At 31.9% G+C, this 18,392-nt stretch overlaps 2 protein-coding genes across 5 annotated transcripts in view; one reads left to right on the top strand and one right to left on the bottom strand.

The window, feature by feature from the left end:
• Nucleotides 1-18,392, bottom strand: part of LOC126887246 (transcription factor kayak) — a 225,338-nt gene that overhangs the window by 135,432 nt on the left and 71,514 nt on the right. The window lies entirely within an intron of this gene.
• On the top strand, nt 8,095-10,817 carry LOC126887245 (piggyBac transposable element-derived protein 4-like). 3 transcript variants are annotated; one of them, XM_050654652.1, is made up of 4 exons: nt 8,095-8,546; nt 8,606-8,719; nt 8,779-8,892; nt 8,952-10,817. In XM_050654652.1, the coding sequence occupies exons 1-4, from the start codon at nt 8,276-8,278 to the stop codon at nt 10,532-10,534; spliced, it is 2,082 nt and encodes a 693-aa protein (XP_050510609.1). In that variant the 5' UTR covers nt 8,095-8,275; the 3' UTR covers nt 10,535-10,817. The 3 variants fall into 3 exon arrangements, with proteins under 3 accessions (XP_050510609.1, XP_050510611.1, XP_050510610.1); XM_050654654.1 differs by lacking the exon at nt 8,606-8,719; XM_050654653.1 differs by lacking the exon at nt 8,779-8,892.

The following is an 18,392-nucleotide window of genomic DNA, read 5'->3' as shown; positions in this document are numbered from 1 at the left end:
AGGAAAAAGGTTTAAAACTTAGTAGGACAAAAACAGAGTATTTGGAATGTTCATTTAAAGATGGAGCTACTACAAATAAAATGGTATCTTTGGATGGTGAAATGATTGTGAAAAGCAATAGTTTTAACTACCTAGGATCGGTATTACAGAGTAATGGAGAAATAGATGGAGATGCATGCAGTAGAATTAGGACTGGATGGATGAAGTGGAAAGAAGCGAGTGATGTGTTGTGTGACAGAAAAATTCCAATGAAGCTGAAGGGAAAATTCTATAAAACAGCCATAAGACCGGCTATGATCTACGGAACTGAATGTTGGGCAGCGAAAAAGAAAGAGGAACAACGAATGCATGTGGCGGAAATCAGAATGCTTAGATGGATGAGTGGAGTGACAAAGAAGGATAAAATTAGAAATGAGTATCTTAGGGGAAGTCTAGGTGTGGCACCAATTGATGTCAAAATAAGAGAGCATAGGTTAAGATGGTTTGGTCATGTTCAACGTCGAGACGTTAATCACCCAATACGAAGAATAGCTGAAGTGCAGATTCCTGGAAGGAGTAGGAGAGGAAGACCAAACAAGACCTGGGGGGAGACGATCAGGCAGGACATGTTGGTAAAGGGGATTAACATTGATATGCCCCAAGATAGAATTGTGTGGAGAAATGCAATTAGGGAAGCCGACCCCGCATAGGGGTAAGGCAAAGAGAATGATGATGACCATATTTATACTAAAATCACAATAATTAAGATGCACTAAGAAATAAACAAACCAAGACACGTTGAATGTTACAAGGAGCACTCCTAAATCACGATTTACAATGTATGTACATTGTAAAGGGTACCCCCGTTAAGATAGGCAAAATGCCCTCACTCCCAGAATTCAATATATTTATTTTTTTACGTTCTATGCAATTAAAAAATGAGATAACGCGGATTTTTAGATCGCTTCCCCCCCCCCCCCCCCCGAAGCCAAAAAGGTAGATTTTTAGATTTATTTTTTTTTAGTTGGGTTGCAATTGATTTAAAAATTTCAAAAAATTCACACATGTATCTGAGACTTTTACAAAACATGTCCATTTTTTATGGACCCGTAGGTCGAGTGTACATAACCTCAAAATTTTTTTAACTTTTTTAAAGCTTATAACTTTTTCTTGGAGGGGGCTGCAGGTCCAATTTTTTTGCATTTTGTAAATTTTATCAAAAGCTATCTCTCTGATTTTTTTCAGATTTTTCCGTTACCTGCGCCATCTTGAAAAATCCGGAAAACTGTTTTTTAGGGGGTTTTTGGGGATTTTCTCCATTTTATAGACTGCAACATAGATCAACTCAAGGTTTTGTTAATAGATTATGTAGAATTTGAAATAACTGAGTATTTTACGACTATCAAAAATTGGGCAAAATACCCCAAGCCCCCCAAAAACAATGTTTTTTTTTTAAGTTATATAAGGGTTTTTGTTGGCTTAATGATATTTTTTGAGATCGATACAGCCTAAAAATTTTGAATTTTTTTCATTGTTTTACTTTGTGATTAAAAAATAAGACTCATCGCATTTTTAGCCCACCAACCCCTCCCCCTGCCCCCACAAAAACATCATTTCTTTTATTTTTTTATTTAGTTAAAGTTTTGTAAGGCTTTTGCGGGTCTAATCATATTTTTTGAGGTCGATACAGCCTGAATATTTATTTTATTTTTTTAAGTTCTATGTGATTAAAAAATTATGACTCACCGCAATTTTAGCCCACTTCCCCTATTACCCCTCCCCACAGCCAAAAACGTAAATTTTTCGATTTTATTTTTTTAAGTTGGCTTGCAATTAAATCGAAAATGTTCTAAAGCTATTTCTTTGTGGCATTTTTGTAATTAACTATTCTAAATGGAAAATAAGCCACAATTTAACTAAAAAATGATTTTATTTTCCATATGTAATGCGTTAGAGAGAATTCGATAATCTGTGACGCACTGAAAAAAGGGTTCGGGGCGATCTATATAAATAAGTCAGATTAAATTAAATTATTAGATATTTTTAAGATAAGATTTTTTACCAAGCTATATTTTTGTTTAATTTATTAATATTTTGTATTTTTACAACGTGGTGGACGTCGAAACCTTAATAAAATCATTTTTTAGTTAAATTGTGGCTTATTTCCCATTTAGAATAGTTAATAATTATTAAATTATAAATTACAAAAAGTACATTTTAATATATCATACTTCTTGTAGTTTTGTGAATCAAAACATTTTGTCCTTTGTTCATTAGTTTGTATTTAGTAGGTACCCTAATATTACCTTACATTATACATATTCTAATTATTCAAACATCTGCTTGTACCATCTACATAACCTATATGTATCTCTACCTATAATGACACTTTGCTTCACGTTTACTGCCACATAAAACCAGGGCCTATTTTACTACTAGGCCCGTGAGGCACCTGCCTCGGGCCCGTATTTGAATGGGGCCCGGAAAGATCACCAAACAAAACATGTTTATTACGATAACAAAACAAATTTTCAAAATTCTTTCATTTTACGAACAAGCAATGATAAATTAATGATAACCATAAGAGTTATAATTAAGTTTCGGCGCAAACTTTCGGCTTTAATGCTCTTTAAATGCATTCATTTCTTCGAATCCTCAAAAAACTAATACATATTTAAAAAAAAAAATTGACGCACAATGAAATATTACATTATTACCGAGGGCCGAATGTTCCTTCGAGTAAAGAAAAAGTTTCTTTTGAATAAGATATGTATTTAAAATTAAAAATCACACTCAATTTTCTCTTTTTTTCACCCCTGTAACTTATTAAAATAAACATTATCGAAGATTTCAGGGATTTTCGGCCCTGGTAGTAAAGTAATCTTTCATTCTGCGTTTAAATTTTTCAAAAATACTTATTAGTTTTCTCAGGCTTCGAAAAAAAAACGAATGCATTTAAATAGCATTGAAACCGAAAGTTTGCGCCTATCCCCTCAAGCAATGTTTAATTGTTTAAATATAAATTTTATTGATTGTTAATAAAACTTTTATTTTCTTGTGAAACTATATTTCTATTAAATAATTAATACATTTAAAAAAATTATTATTATTATTAAATTATATTTAGGGGCCCGAAAATTGTGTAGTGCCTCGGGTCTGATTTGAAGTAAAATAGGCTCTGCATAAAACACCATAAAATGAATGAGGAAAGTATTACCAAAGAATATATAGCTCCGTATAGGTATATTCATAGAGTATTCGGAGAGTTATATTCGTTGGTATTACACTTAACAGTTCTAAAGTCTTCATCGCTGTCTTCGTCTATTACAGGTATAACATCTGTATTGTCAAACAGTTTTGCAAGATATTCTGCTGGCATGATGATTTTTGTAGAATATCTTCCATGCCATAAATATTATACTATGACAGCTACATGCGAACAACAGAACAGCCTATGGTTATGTTGCCGATTGCGCAACTCGCATCTACAAGATATATACAAGACATAGATATCTATCGTTTAATGTTTTCCAAACCATCTGCATTTGGCTCATAATGCAAATAGTCCACGACGTATGCTTGTCCCCGTTAGGTAAATTATTCCGATTCGTTTTTTTGCACAAACTTACTCAAAAACAGGTCCTTTAAGCAAATTCACCTGTACCGCGGTCGGAAAATTGTTTAAACAATTTTTTAAACGAATTCAAAAAATCAATTTTATCACTTCGGACAAATCTGTTTTAGATTATCTGGATCAACCTGAACAAAAAAGGTCTCTTGTGATCTTGCTCTAAAATTGACTGTTGTCGAGTTACACGCGATTTAAAATTTGAAAAAGGCGAAAATGGCCATTTTCAAGGCTTAATAACTCGATTAAAAATTATTATTAGGAAAGTCAGAAAGTGACCAAATGAAAGTTTAAAGCCCCCCCTACAAGAGCCTGAAGAAATTTTTGTCATTATTTTATTACTAACTATTAATTTTAATAATTAAAAATGAGCGCTAAGCACGTATTGAGGCGGTCGTCCGCGAGAGAGATGTACAATTCATTGGACGTTCTAAAAAATATCGATAAAACAAGTATCGATCGAAGTCAAAAATACGTTTTAAAAAAATAAAAAAGGAATTTTGAGGTTATGTGTACACTTGACCTACGGGTCTATAAAAAATAGATATGTTTTTTAGAAGCCTCATAAAATGTTTAAATTAATTGCAACTTAACTAAATAAAAAAAAAATAGAAGAATTGTCGTTTTTGTGGGGGCAGGGGGAGGGGGTGGTGGGCTAAAAATGCGATTAGTCTTATTTTTTAATCACATATAAAGTAAAAAAATGAAAAAAATTCAAAATTTTTAGGCTGTATCGACCTCAAAAAATATCATTAAGCCAACAAAAACCCTTATATAACTTAAAAAAACATGGTTTTTGGGGGGCTTGGGGTGTTTTGCCCAATTTTTGATAGTCCTAAAATACTCAGTTATTTCAAATTCTACATAATCTATTAACAAAACCTTGAGTTGATCTATGTTGCAGTCTATAAAATGGAGAAAATCCCCAAAAACCCCCTAAAAAAAAACAGTTTTCCGGATTTTTCAAGATGGCGCAGGTAACGGAAAAATCTGAAAAAAATCAGAGAGATAGCTTTTGATAAAATACACAAAATGCAAAAAAAATCGGACCTGCAGCCCCGTCCAAGAAAAAGTTATAAGCTTTAAAAAAGTTAAAAAAAATTTTGAGGTTATGTACACTCGACCTAGGGATCCATAAAAAATGGACATGTTTTGTAAAAGTCTCAGATACATGTGTGAATTTTTTGAAATTTTTAAATCAATTGCAACCCAACTAAAAAAAATTAAATCTAAAAATCTACCTTTTTGGCTGTAGGGGGAGGGGTAAGGGGGGTGGAGACCTAAAAATCCGCGTTATCTCATTTTTTAATTGTATAGAACGTAAAAAAATACATAAATATATTGAATTCTGGGAGTGAGGGCATTTTGCCTATCTTTGCCTCAAATAATGATTTGCAAAGTTTACCTATACATTGTAAATCATGATTCGGAACTGCTCCTGGTAAGAGTCAAGAGTCAACGTGTCTTTGTTTATTTCTAGTGCACCTTTATTGGTTTATTGTAATTTTTGTATAGTATATTTTCAAATGACACGAATATTTCTATTATACATACTTAAATCTGTTATTTAGATTTATGAACGTTTAGCCGGTGGTCTCCAATTACTCTGGGCTAATTAGCAAAATACAAGGAAAAGTTATTTACCAGCAATTTTATTGCTGGAATCGAATCTTATGATTGTAAATATTAATAATATATAGGGTGAGGCAGATAACTGGCCTATTAGAAATATCTCGAGAACTAAAGGCAACAGAATCATGAAAATTGGAATAAGTGGGTTTTAAAGGACGATCTATTAAATGAAAATATTTTCATCTATTTGCTACTTCCGGTTATACCGGAAGTTGCTTATAACTTCGTTTGTTTTAAATGGGACACCATGTATATTTTTACATTTTTGAATGCTCCTCAATATCTTCTTTCTTAAAATATGAGGTTTTGTAATGTTTATACAGGGTATTTTAAGAGATATTTACGTTTTTTTTTATTAATTTCGTAGCAACATTCACACCCTGTAGAATTGTAATAGTTTGACATTAAAAACTCTGCTTAAGTTCAAGTGATTTTTAATATAGTCTATTATTGTTAAGAATCATTAGTATCGCTCATCTTGAAATTTTAGTATACAGGGTTGGTCGAAACTCGGAATGAATATTTTCTGAGTTTTCTTAAATGGAACACCCTGTATTTTAGTATTGTAATGAAATAATATTTCATGGTACTTTTTTATTTTATAAGTATTCCCTATACCTAACTGTTTTAATTTGTGAGTTATTGGTGATTCAAGATAAACATTAATTGCAACAAAAAATACGTAAAATTTTATTAGGTTGGCCGTGAAATTATTTAATCAAAAAAATTTTTTCAGAAATAAATACATATTAATCCAGACTGATCCCTACAATTACCAATAATAGCTTAGCTATCAAAATACTTACGTAGTTAAGATTGTTGGTGCGATTAACAATTAAGCACAAAATAAAGCAGTTAGGTATAGGGAATGCTTAAAAAATAAAAAATTACCATAAAATATCATTTCATTACAATACTAAAATATAGGGTGTTCCATTTAAGAAAACTCAGAAAATACTCATTCCGTGTTTCGACCAGCCCTGTATACTAAAATTAAAAATTTAGCTATACTAATGATTCTTAACAATAGTAGACTATATTAAAAATCATTTGAGCTTAAGTAAAGTTTTGGATGTCAAACTACTACAATTCTACAGGGTGTGAATATTGCTAGGAAATTAATAAATAAAAGTAAATATCTTTTAAAATACCCTGTATAACATTACAAAACCTCATATTTACGAAAAAAGACATCGAAGAGAATCCAAAAATGCAAAAATATACAGGGTGTCCTATTTAAAAAAACGAAGTTATAAGCAACTTCCGGTATAACCGGAAGTAGCAAATAGATGAAAATATTTTCATTAAACAGATGACTCTTCGAAACCACTTAATTCAAATTTTCATGATTCTGTTGCCTGTAGTTCTCGAGATATTGCTAATAGGCCCTTTATTTGCCTCACCCTGTATAGGTATGCAAAGTCCGCAGATAGTGTGCTACTTTTTTATAAACAAAATGGCGCCCGAAAATCGTGTTTTTTTTTTCAATTTTTAAGATTTTAACTTTACACCAAAAACAGCCAAATAAAAATTCACCGTAATTAAATTCTGCATAGAGACGACGTGTTTTTCCCGATTTACTTTGACGAAAATTTTCCCCGGAAAATGCGGGTTTTTCCAAGAAAATCTTTAATTTTCAACTAAAATTTTAGATAAGTAACTGTTTATCAATAATTAAATAACTTGGTAATATAAAAGCTATTTTCGTAAAGATTACAATTCCAGAAGCCGATGGAAATTGAATGAACAGTTTAGCAACAATTGAATTGTTAATTAAAATTTTACGGTCGCTATAATAACCACAATAATTATGATATATAAGAATAACTACGATTTTTGTATAAAAAGAAGCTGTACCTATCTAATGTACTTTACATAATTGAAATCGAACTATTTAAGCGGCCTCAGGAATATTTTAAAATTATAAACAATTTTTTTGCCTATAAACAAATAGAATATCTCGATAAATATTAAATTAAATTAAATCGTGAAAACGATATTGAAAAAAAAAGCGGCATGAAGCTTCTTTTAAAATAAAAAACGTTTAATTGTGATGAGTGGTTCCTGAGATACAAGCGGTCAAAGTTGACTGGCATTTACGGCAAAGATATAAACAATAGAATCATAATTTTCGAACCATCACCTTTTTATTTCGGTTCTTTTCCTCCACACCAATTTTCATATCTTTAAAATACTCAATAACATATTTTATTATAATAAAAACTATCGATATTACGAGTGAAAATTGCCAAAAATAGCAAAATTCCAATCAAAAATTAGATTGGAGAAAATGTAATCTCAAAGTTCAAAATCGGTATAAGTACGTTAAAAAATTTTCTCGGCTTCCCATGGAGCAATTTTCTTCATTCTTTTTTTGTTCCCAAGTAACTCGAGTAGAGCCATCTAACTAATGCATTATTAAACGTCAAAGTTGCTTTTGTTTTGTTATAATAAATTTATTTATTTATTATAACAAAAATTTTTAATTTGTTTAACACGTTAAGCCCCATGTGTACCACACTGGCACACACTCTAGTTTTATCTGGGACCGTGTGTACCTATCAGGCCACAGCGAAGTGTCGTGTTCCTAATGCCGTGGCTCGTCGAGGATCGCATTTGCCGTGCTTTCTTAAGCGTCGTTTAAACACAACGATAAGTCACAGCAACTAGTTGTGATGACAAGTTGAAACACTGTTTAGACGCTGCGATTCAATGCGATACCACCTTCAACCCAACTCCAACTTTGATAAGTTGTGCGATGCACCGTTTACACACAATGATAAGTTGCAACAACTCGATTGACCTTGATAAGTTGTTTGATTTATCGCTGTGTTTAAACGACCCTTTATGTATAAATGTGTGTAAACGGTCTGTGGTAAACAAAATCAGAGGTTGGTCCGTTAAACCACGTGTTCACAAACAGGTTAGGTTATAATTTCTAACATGCTTCAGTCAGTATCGGTTCGAACGTTTAACGAGGCTAACACTATTTTCTCTTCAGTTTTTTGTTAAAAAGTGGAACTAAAAAATAAGATAATGTTCCGTAAAGGACTATCGGAAGACGAACTTCGCAGACTTGCTGAGGAGAGTGACTTTAGTGATAGTAGTATGTCTGAAAGTACGTTTTATGATTCTGATGCCGATCCAGTGTACAATGAAAATGTTACTGATGGTTCTTCAGACTCATACAGTAGTGAATATGAGTCTCGTAGAAAAAAAGCTAAAATTTGCAAACAAACACAAAATTGCAAAGAATTTACTGCAGGTTCTAGTTCTAACCAAAAGGAGGCTGATACAAGAAGGATAGGTAAATTATTTAAGAATGCACAAATTCGGTTTGTACTTTACTTTTTTTTTGCTTTGTAGAAAAAGCTGAATCTGCAAACGTTAGCCTGGAAGCTGTTATTGACGATGTATCAAGAAATAAAATAACTGCAGGTCCTAGTTGTATCCAAAAGGAGGCTGATACAAGAAGGATAGGTAAGTTATTTAGGAATGCACAAATTCTGTTTGTAGTTTACTTTTTTTTTGCTTTGTAGAAAAAGCTGAATCTGCAAACGTTAGCCTGGAAGCTGTTATTGACGATGTATCAAGAAATAAAATAACTGCAGGTCCTAGTTGTATCCAAAAGGAGGCTGATACAAGAAGGATAGGTAAGTTATTTAGGAATGCACAAATTCTGTTTGTAGTTTACTTTTTTTTTGCTTTGTAGAAAAAGCTGAATCTGCAAACGTTAGCCTGGAAGCTGTTATTGACGATGTTGTATCAAGAAATAAAATAACATGGAGCGATGTGCCAAATCCAGATGATCTCAATAAGTTCGAACTATCATTTACTTCAGGAATAAATCAGGAAGAACTCGCAAAACTTACAGACCACAAACCAATAGATTTCTACCTACTGTTTATCGACCGTCAAGTGCAAGATTTGTTGGTTACTGAAACTAATAAATACGCCGAACAAACCATAATCGCTGGTATTGTAAATGAGTCAATAACGAAACATTCGCTTATGAGTAACTGGAGACCAATTGACAGAAAAGAATTGCTTCGATTTTTGGCTCTCATTATTTGGATGGGGTTAGACAGAAAACCGAAACTCAGAAATTATTGGAGTAACAATTTACTTTACAAAAATGAAGTTTCTAAAATGTGTGAAATAAGTAGAAGTCGATTTGAAATATTATTACACTTCTTTCACATTTCAGATAACGAGAGCTGCCCACCTGGAAACAGACTCTACAAAATTTCTCCTCTTGTACAAATACTAAATGAAAAGTTTCAGAAAATGTGTACTCCTAGAGAATCGTTATGTATTGACGAAACTATGGTGCCATTTCGTGGTAGACTTAGTTTTTTGCAATACATTCCTGGAAAAAGACACAAATATGGAGTCAAATTGTTTAAACTTTGCGTCGCAGATGGATATACGTACGCCGTTAAAGTGTACGGTGGAAAAGAGATGCAACCATCTGAAAAGTCGTTAGCATCCAGAGTGGTGATGGAACTTATGCAACCGCTTCTAGATACAGGCAGAAGTTTATATACTGATAATTTTTATACGAGTGTTGACTTGGCTCATGATTTAAATAATAGGAAAACCCATTTAGTCGGAACATTACGTTCCAATAGGAAACATAATCCCAAAGCGGTAGTCAATGCAAAATTAAAAAGAGGTGACATGAAGTATCTACAGAGTAATACAAAAGTTGTTATCGGAAAATGGAAAGATAAACGGGACGTTTTGTTTTTAACGACCAAGGATATTCCTTTGATGATAGATGTTCAAACAAAACGTGGACCTGTTCCCAAACCATCGACCATTGTTGACTATAATTCTGCAAAATCTTTTATCGATGTGTCGGATCAAAAGGCTGCATATAATTCCCCTGTTCGACGAAGTATGAAGTGGTATCGTAAATTGGCTGTGGAATTACTAACAAATACCGCACTTGTGAACTCTTTAGTTCTCTACAAATCTGTTACTGGCAAACATCTCTCAATTACTGAGTTCCGTGAACAGATTGTTCAAAGTCTTTTAATGCCTCAAACAACTTCTGAAAACTCTTTAACAACTTCTGAAAACTCTTTAACAACTCTGCATACGTTGGACGAGAAAGAGAAAAGGGGAAGGTGTTCAGCATGTTACAAGAACTTTTCGAACCGTGAAGGAAGAGCATCAGCGATGAAGAATGCCAAAAGGGTATACACTTTTTGTCCGGCATGTGCCGTTAATACCGCATATATGTGTGTTAAGTGTTTTGTGAATATTCATACATGTTCTTTGAAAAAATAAATTGTTTTTGTATTTTTAAACTTAAAATATCTTAGGGAGAAGGTATTTGATTATCTTCCTGGTGTGAGCCAATATGGCACACATGGTCCACATTAAAACAAATTACAAAAATAATTATAAATAGACCGTGTGTACCCTGTTGGTACATGCTGTTTTTTTACTTAAAAAATGTATTTTGTTTTTATTTTAGAATAGAAATAAATAGTTATACACATTCTTATTTCAAAATTATTAAAAAAATGTTCCGGTCTGACAGAAAAATTATGTCATGATGGTCCGGGGCTTAACGTGTTAAATAAAGATTGTTTAAATAATTCTACAGCTTTCAAATGAGAATATTTGTGTTTTTAACGTTAAAAGGTACACTTGTAGTAAGTTTATTTAAAAAAAGTCTACAATTGGAAAAAATATGTAGGTTTCTTTTCTTATAAATAAATTAATCTATTACAACAAAACAAAAGCAAGTTTGACATTTATTAATACGTTAGTTAGATGGCTCTACTCGAGTTACTTGGGAACAAAAAAAGAATGAAGAAAATTGCTTCATGGGAAGCCGAGAAAATGCATTTTTTTAACTTATACCGATTTTGAACTTTGAGATTACATTTTCTCCAACCTAATTTTTGATTGTAATTTTGCTATTTTTGGCAATTTTCACGCGTAATATCGATAGTTTTTATTATAATAAAATATGAGTATTTTAAAGATATGAAAATTGGTGTGGAGAAAGAGGACCGAAATAAAAAGGTGATGGTTCGACAATATTATGATCCTATTGCTTATTTTTTTGCCGTAAATGCCGGTCAACTTTGACCGGCTGTATCTAAATAACCACTCATCACAATTAAACGTTTTTTCTTTTAAAAGAAGCGTCCTGCCGCTTTTTTTCCAATACCGTTTTCATGATTTAATTTAATTTAATATTTTCTGAGATATTCTATTTGTTTATAAGCCAAGAAATTGTTTATAATTTTAAAATATTCCTGTGGCCGCTTAAATAGTCCGATTTAAATTATGTAAAATACATTAGATAGGTACAGTGCTTTTTATAGACAAATCATAGTTATTCTTATGTATCATAAATATTGTGGTTATTATAGCGACCGTAAATTTTTAATTAACAATTCAATTGTTGCTCTAGGAACACATGAACGGTTGATGATGATACGGCGGAGCGGAACACGTTCTGTGAGACTGCTCAGGGAATCAGGGTTAGATAGGATAAGGCTCAACACATTTGAGCATTATCAACTCGAGTCGTACCGACTTCGTAGAAGTGTCACCATAGGCCACAAAAGACTTGGTTACAAATGCTGGGCTGAAGCGATGGGCAGACTGCAATTGCGCGCAGCGGTCAGAAAGGAGGAAGACCTAACCCTTCGGTCCAAACCTAACTTACGGGTAATAGAGTGAGAGAACCGCAGGAGGTATTTGACCGCTGCGCGCAATCACAACCCACCCGAAGCGATAACTTTAACCTAGGGATGAGCCACAATAGGCCTTTTAAGTCTAGTAGAAGTGTTGGAAGTACATTCTATAAAAATGTTATATTAGAATGCATTGTGATTTTTTATTTAGTAAAAAACAGGCAAAAAGAAAATAGTTGCAAAATAAATTGTCTTATTGTTATTAAAATACTGTAGTCAACCAATTTTAACAATCTGACGTCCTTTTAACTTGACTTTGACTATTTTAGTAATGCTTGAAAACTTTTGAATATTATCGTGCAACTGGTACATTCTTTTACTAATGAAATCGTAGAAAAAATGTAACAAAATAACTAAATGGTGAATAAATCGTGGATTACTCGTAACACCTTTAGAATTTACCAAACAACAGGACAAAGTTGTTAACTGTCGACAACATTTACTTTTACAGTTTTTGGAATTTTAATTATTCGATGTTCAATGGGAATGAATATATTGAACAAAAAAAACAATAACAATGGTTCTACCAGTTGCCAGACAAATATTTTAATAACTGATTAACAAGCATTCCTTTTAACGTATTGTGACAAATTCTTGCCTTCAAAATTAATTCCATATAATATGTTATTCTGGTCACAGAAATAAATCAGAAGAATTCCGTAATTATCAAAATTAATACACGTATTTCCAGTGGGAATCGTACATACTATACTAATAAAAGATTGATGACATCGAAATTATCAGACAAAAGAACCAAAATGACTATTTACAGAACATTATGTCTCTCTAGTACTCTTGTTTTAAGTCGATAGGATACACCGTTTTCTAGAAAAATCGATTTGAAAATTTTTCTTTTTTTTTTAATTTCCAAAAAAATAAAAAAAAAACCATTTAGAAATCCGAAAACTGGTACGTTTATTTATATTTCAGAGATGACTCGATTTCATTTATTGCAAATTTCTAGTACGGGTCATATGAGTCCGTTTTGGGTAAGTCAACGGTTATTTTATCGCATAACATTTTTGTCTTTAATTTTTAAGCATTTTTGACTCTAGATTATTAAGTTATGAGGTATTCTGGTACTAAAAGTTACTCTTGCTATAAGTTGGTAAAATACACAGGTTTTTTTGAAAATTTTTTAATTTTTTTTTTTCAAATTCTAAAAACGAAAATTTTTCAAATCGATTTTTCTAGAAATCCGTTTGTCCTACCGACTTAAAGCAAGAGTACCTTTTAGTACTAGAATACCTAACAATTTAATAAATCAGTGTCAAAAATGCTTAAAAGTTAAAGACAAAAAGTTATGTGATAAAATAACCGTTGCCCTGTCTAAAAAGTACGCCTATGATCGGTACTAGAAATTCGCAATGGATGGAATCTATTTATCTCTGGAAGATAAATATACGTACCGATTTTCGTTTTTCTAAATTAAAGCGTTCTGGAGGTATTTAAGAAAAACTAATTACAATATAATACTTCATTTTCAAAGAGCTCCAGCTCCCTTAGGAAGCATTTTCGGGCAAGGTGAATTGAGCTAAATTGTCTTAAAATTATCTGAACAATCTCCTGTCTTCGTTTGTCGGTAGAGTCTCTGGACACCCTATATATAGCTTTTTCAAAATCTACAAAAATTTTACTAGGATTAAACTCAATTTTGAGAGCTTTAATAATTTCTGATTTTAACAAATAAAAACGATTGTTGTAAGTTTCTGTTTTTTTTTTGTTTGGCAGAAAACAGTATAATAAAGAAATATAATGCCCATTAATTAGCTCATGAATAGTGAATAATTGCAAATAATATCTGGTCCAGTAAGAAAATGTGCCATCAATATAATATATAAAATTCAATGTGGCTAAAAGTCTTATATTTGTTTCACAATTATCTTACTTTTGATACAGTTTATAAAGAGAAAATTTTCCCCCTTGGTTGTTTTTTAAGCACACTTCTTCACAAATTCTTGAACCTTATCAATATTGGAAGGAAGTCGACCAGGCATCATTTTTCGTCGATAATTATACAGCGTGTCTACTTAAGTTGGAAACATATGGGAAATTTTTTTATTATTAATTTGACGAAAAAAAGTTATTCTTTATAAAAAGTTCTGCATGCCCCAAAACCTAAGATTCAATCATCAGATATCAAATTTTCTCAATATTATACGAGGTATGTCAAAAAATATGAATTTCGGTCAAGGGTAAAGTACATTTATTTCTCTCAATATCGAAAATTCTTATGATAAAAAGTTGTTTGGAATTAAAAACTAAGATCAAATATGCAATTACATGCTTGTAATTGAAAAAAAAAATTTTTCTCAAATTTATGGATACCCAACATCGTTATTAATTATTACAAATATGATAACTCGTTTATTATTCATTTTACGAAAAAAAGTTATTCTTCATAAAAAGCTTTGCATGGTCTAAAACCTAAGACACAACCAAGATATATCAACTTTTATTAATTTTATACGAGGTGTGTCAAAAAATATGAAATTTGCTCAAGATTATAGTACCTTTATATTTCACAATATTTCAATTAGAAGGATGTAATTGCATATTGAAACATAGTTTTTAATTCTAAACAACTTTTTTAATAACCTTTTTCAATATTGTGAAAAATAAAGGTACTTTACTCTTGAGTGAAATTCATATTTTTTGACATACCTCGTATAAAATTAATAAAATGTGATATCTGATGGTTGCATCTTCGGTCTTAGGACGTACAGAGCTTTTTATAAAGAATACCTTTTTTCCGTAAAAGTAATAATAAAAGAGTTATCGTATGTGTAATAAATAAAAACGAAGTTAGTATCAATAAATTTGAGAAAAATTTGGAAAATATCTTTTTCCAATTAGAAGCATGTAATTGCATATTTGATCTTAGTTTTTATTTCCAAACAACTTTTCATAATAAGAATTTTCGATATTGAGAGAAATAAAGGTACTTTACTCTTGAACGAAGTTCATATTTTTGACATACCTCGTATAATATTGACAAAATTTGATATCTGATGATTGAATCTTAGGTTTTAGAGCATGCAGAACTTTTTATAAAGAATAACTTTTTTTCGTAAAATGAATAACAAAAAAGTTTCCCATATGTTTCCAACTTAAGTAGACACGCTGTATAAATATATTTTTTCTTATGTAACTGACATCAATCGTAGATTTGTTTCAGACAAATTAGCTGCAAGCTCTTGGCGTATAATTTTTGCTGGTTTTTCAGTAATATTCTCTTCGGCTTTACGTTTACAAAAGTTAGAAACAATTTTCCGATCTATCTTCTGACGATCTGGTTCATGATTATGTTGTAGGCTACTTCTAGATATTGTAAAATTTGCACCAATAGTAAATAATGTCGCACTACAAGTTGTTTTATTACACCTCCAGAACACTTCTTTACTTTTTAAAACTTTCACTTTATAAAAAATAAATTTTCAAATACCAGTAAAGGTTTATCGCGATTACTTTCTATTAAACATTCCATTTTGTCAAAAATTCCAATTGTGACTAAAAAGAAAATACTATAATTAATTAATTAGTTATTATAGGTACCTCTGTAATTTTATAGTAGGTAGATAAATAATTCCCTTGTATGCCTTTTAGTAAAAACTACCTGAAGTTACCACTTCGATTTTGGTGAGGAAAATACCTGTGGGATTATGACATACCCTTCCAAACGTAGGCAAAAGATTATTTTGGTGAGGAAATTACACCCGCCGTGGTTGGGCGATCTGTAATAATAAAGCTCAACTGAGAACATTCGAGAGAAAAATACTGAGAAAAGGATATGGCCCGGAGCAAGATGAAAACGGCACATCGAGAATCAGGAGAAACGGCGAGGTTAATGAATGGAATGAAAGGTATAGGAATTATTGTAAGATTTGTGAAAAGTCAAAGACTCAAAAACAACAAAGAAACTATTGCAATGGAAGCCGTTAGGAAGGCGGAAAAAAGGAAGGCCCAGAACAAGATGGTTAGATGACGTGGAAGACGACCTGAAAACCATGAATATAAGACAATGGCGGAGAAGGGCACAAGAGAGATCTGAATGGAAGAACATAGTCAGACAGGCAAAGACCCATCCAGGGTTATGATGCCAAAAGAAGAAAGAGAATATATGTTATTAACTTCGCAGAATTCAAGTACAGAAAAACATAAAAGAAACACCCGGTTTTTCCTGGTCATTCTCAAGTACTTTCCTGATGCTGACTTCTTAATGTTCCTTAGCGTTACCTTGGCAAGTCTACATCCTTGCCCTTTTTACCATCGTTTGACGGTTTGCGTGTGGGAGTGACATGTTTGGTAATTTCACTGTTAACGCGATTGTTGTGGTTGACCAGCCAAAAAGATTACCAAGCCCTAAGTCTTAGGCCTATCTTGTGTCCTTAACTTAGGCTCAGTGGTCTGGAGTATATTTATATCCCGCATCCTTGATACCATTTTGGAGCCATCGGTGTATATGCAATACGCATTTGTCACGTTTGACTCCATATGTTGTATTTTGTATTGTTTCGATTTGTAGGATTTGTCGAAGTCAAACTTAGGTTTAATCTGTATCAGGGGTAGCGCTTTGCTTACTTATTCCTTGCTACATTCTTTGATTGATACCTTTTAAAGCGTCAGGTTGGATATATACCCTATTTGTTTACTTCTTTCTCATTGTAGCAAATTCTTGGTTTTGTGTTATTATAAATTTTTAGGTTTTTGATTGCTTGCCAACTCTCTATTTCGGATTCTCTTTATTTCCTTTAGTAGCAGACCAATTCCCTTGCTAGCATTGTTATTGATGGACTATCACAAAATGTGTCCATGGGTTTTCTGCTCTTTTCTTTTGTAAGTTCCTTTTAATAAAATAACGTGTATATACGTGAACGTTTAAAATTTTCCTAACCAACCAATTTCGTAAGTCATTAAGAATACATTTTGTCGCTTGTATAAATTAACGACTTATTTATGAGTATGTCACTTTACTTCTACAGTAGGATAATGATTTATTTGATAAAAATATAAATCGAGCATATATTGATGATAATTTTTTGTCTACATGACAATATTCAAACGATTCATTCAATTTCCAAATGATGATACATATTTAGGATCCCACTACTAGACATAGATTATGGTATTTCAAATTATTGTGTATCAATGGGAACTATATGAAACATACGATGTGTGGAATTAATAAACTCAATAAATTTTTTTAGTAAACTAATTTATTTAATAGCTGCTCTGTACAAGAGATTATTTACTATTTTATTAGTCCAGAAAGCCACTGCCGCATCCGCTAGGAAAAATATTCTAATTCGGATTTTTTGCACAATCTTACTCAAAAAGGACTCCTTTTAACAAATTTGCATGTTGCCAGGACCAAAAGGTGGTCAAAAATTTTTTAAACGTTTTTTTTTTGTTTTTTTCCAAATTTTTTTTTTTGCATGGAAAAAAGTTTTTTTTAGGTTTTTTGGATTATTCCGAACAGAAAAGGTCTTTAGTGACTTTTCTCTAAAAATGATAGTTTTTGACATATAAGCGATTAAAAATTGAAAAATTGGGAAATCGTCCATTTTTAACCCTCAAAAACTACGTGAAAAACTAAAAATCTGAATGTTGCCAAGGTAGGTAGATATTTTTTAAACATCGATTGATGAAATCCTGAAGAGTTTTTTGCAATACAATATTCAAAACTGCTTTGTTTTTTAATTGCTAATCAAGCGTGCGCGACATATTTTCCACCGACAGTATGGTGCAAATGAAAGGAATAAATTCGTTATTTCGTAAACCGGCGACTTTAAGGAAAAATCCCGAAACCGGTCGATTTTTATTTTTAAGTTATGATATTGTGGCATATATGGTATACTAGTGACGTCATCCATCTGGACGTGATGACGTAATCGATGATTTTTTTAAATGAGAATAGGGGTCGTTTGCTAGCTCATTTGAAAGGTTCTTCAATTCTCTATTCAGTAATATAAACATTTACATAATTATTTATACAGGGTGTCCAAAAAATTTTTATTAAATTAAATTATTTGACAAAAAAAGAAGTAGAAGGACACACTGTATAAATAATTATGTAAATGTTTACATTACTGAATAGAGAATTGAAGAACCTTTCAAATGAGCTACCACACGACCCCTATTCTCATTTAAAAAAATCATCGATTACGTCATCACGCCCAGACGAATGACGTCACTAGTATACCATATATGCCACAATATCATAACTTAAAAATAAAATCGACCTGTTTCGGGATTTTTCCTTAAAGTCGCCGGTTTACGAAATAACGAATTTATTCCTTTCATTTGCACCATACTGTCGGTGGAAAATAGTGTCGCGCACGCTTGATTAGCAATTAAAAAACAAAGGAGTTTTGAATATTGTATTGCAAAAAACTCTTCGGGATTTCATCAATCGATGTTTAAAGAATATC

This window comes from Diabrotica virgifera, chromosome 6 (assembly GCF_917563875.1).
Source record: "Diabrotica virgifera virgifera chromosome 6, PGI_DIABVI_V3a".
NCBI lineage: Eukaryota > Metazoa > Arthropoda > Insecta > Coleoptera > Chrysomelidae > Diabrotica > Diabrotica virgifera.
The sequence above is the reverse complement of the archived record's forward strand: the minus strand, read 5'-3'. Positions and strand labels throughout refer to the sequence as shown.

What these genes read in the sequence shown, in the direction of transcription:
- LOC126887245 (XM_050654652.1), top strand. Translation starts at nt 8,276, where the DNA reads ATGTTCCGTAAAGGACTATCGGAAGACGAACTTCGCAGACTTGCTGAG. An exon ending in GGCTGATACAAGAAGGATAG is followed by an intron (nt 8,547 to 8,605) that starts GTAAATTATTTA and finishes TTTGCTTTGTAG; the next exon opens with AAAAAGCTGAATCTGCAAAC. An exon ending in GGCTGATACAAGAAGGATAG is followed by an intron (nt 8,893 to 8,951) that starts GTAAGTTATTTA and finishes TTTGCTTTGTAG; the next exon opens with AAAAAGCTGAATCTGCAAAC.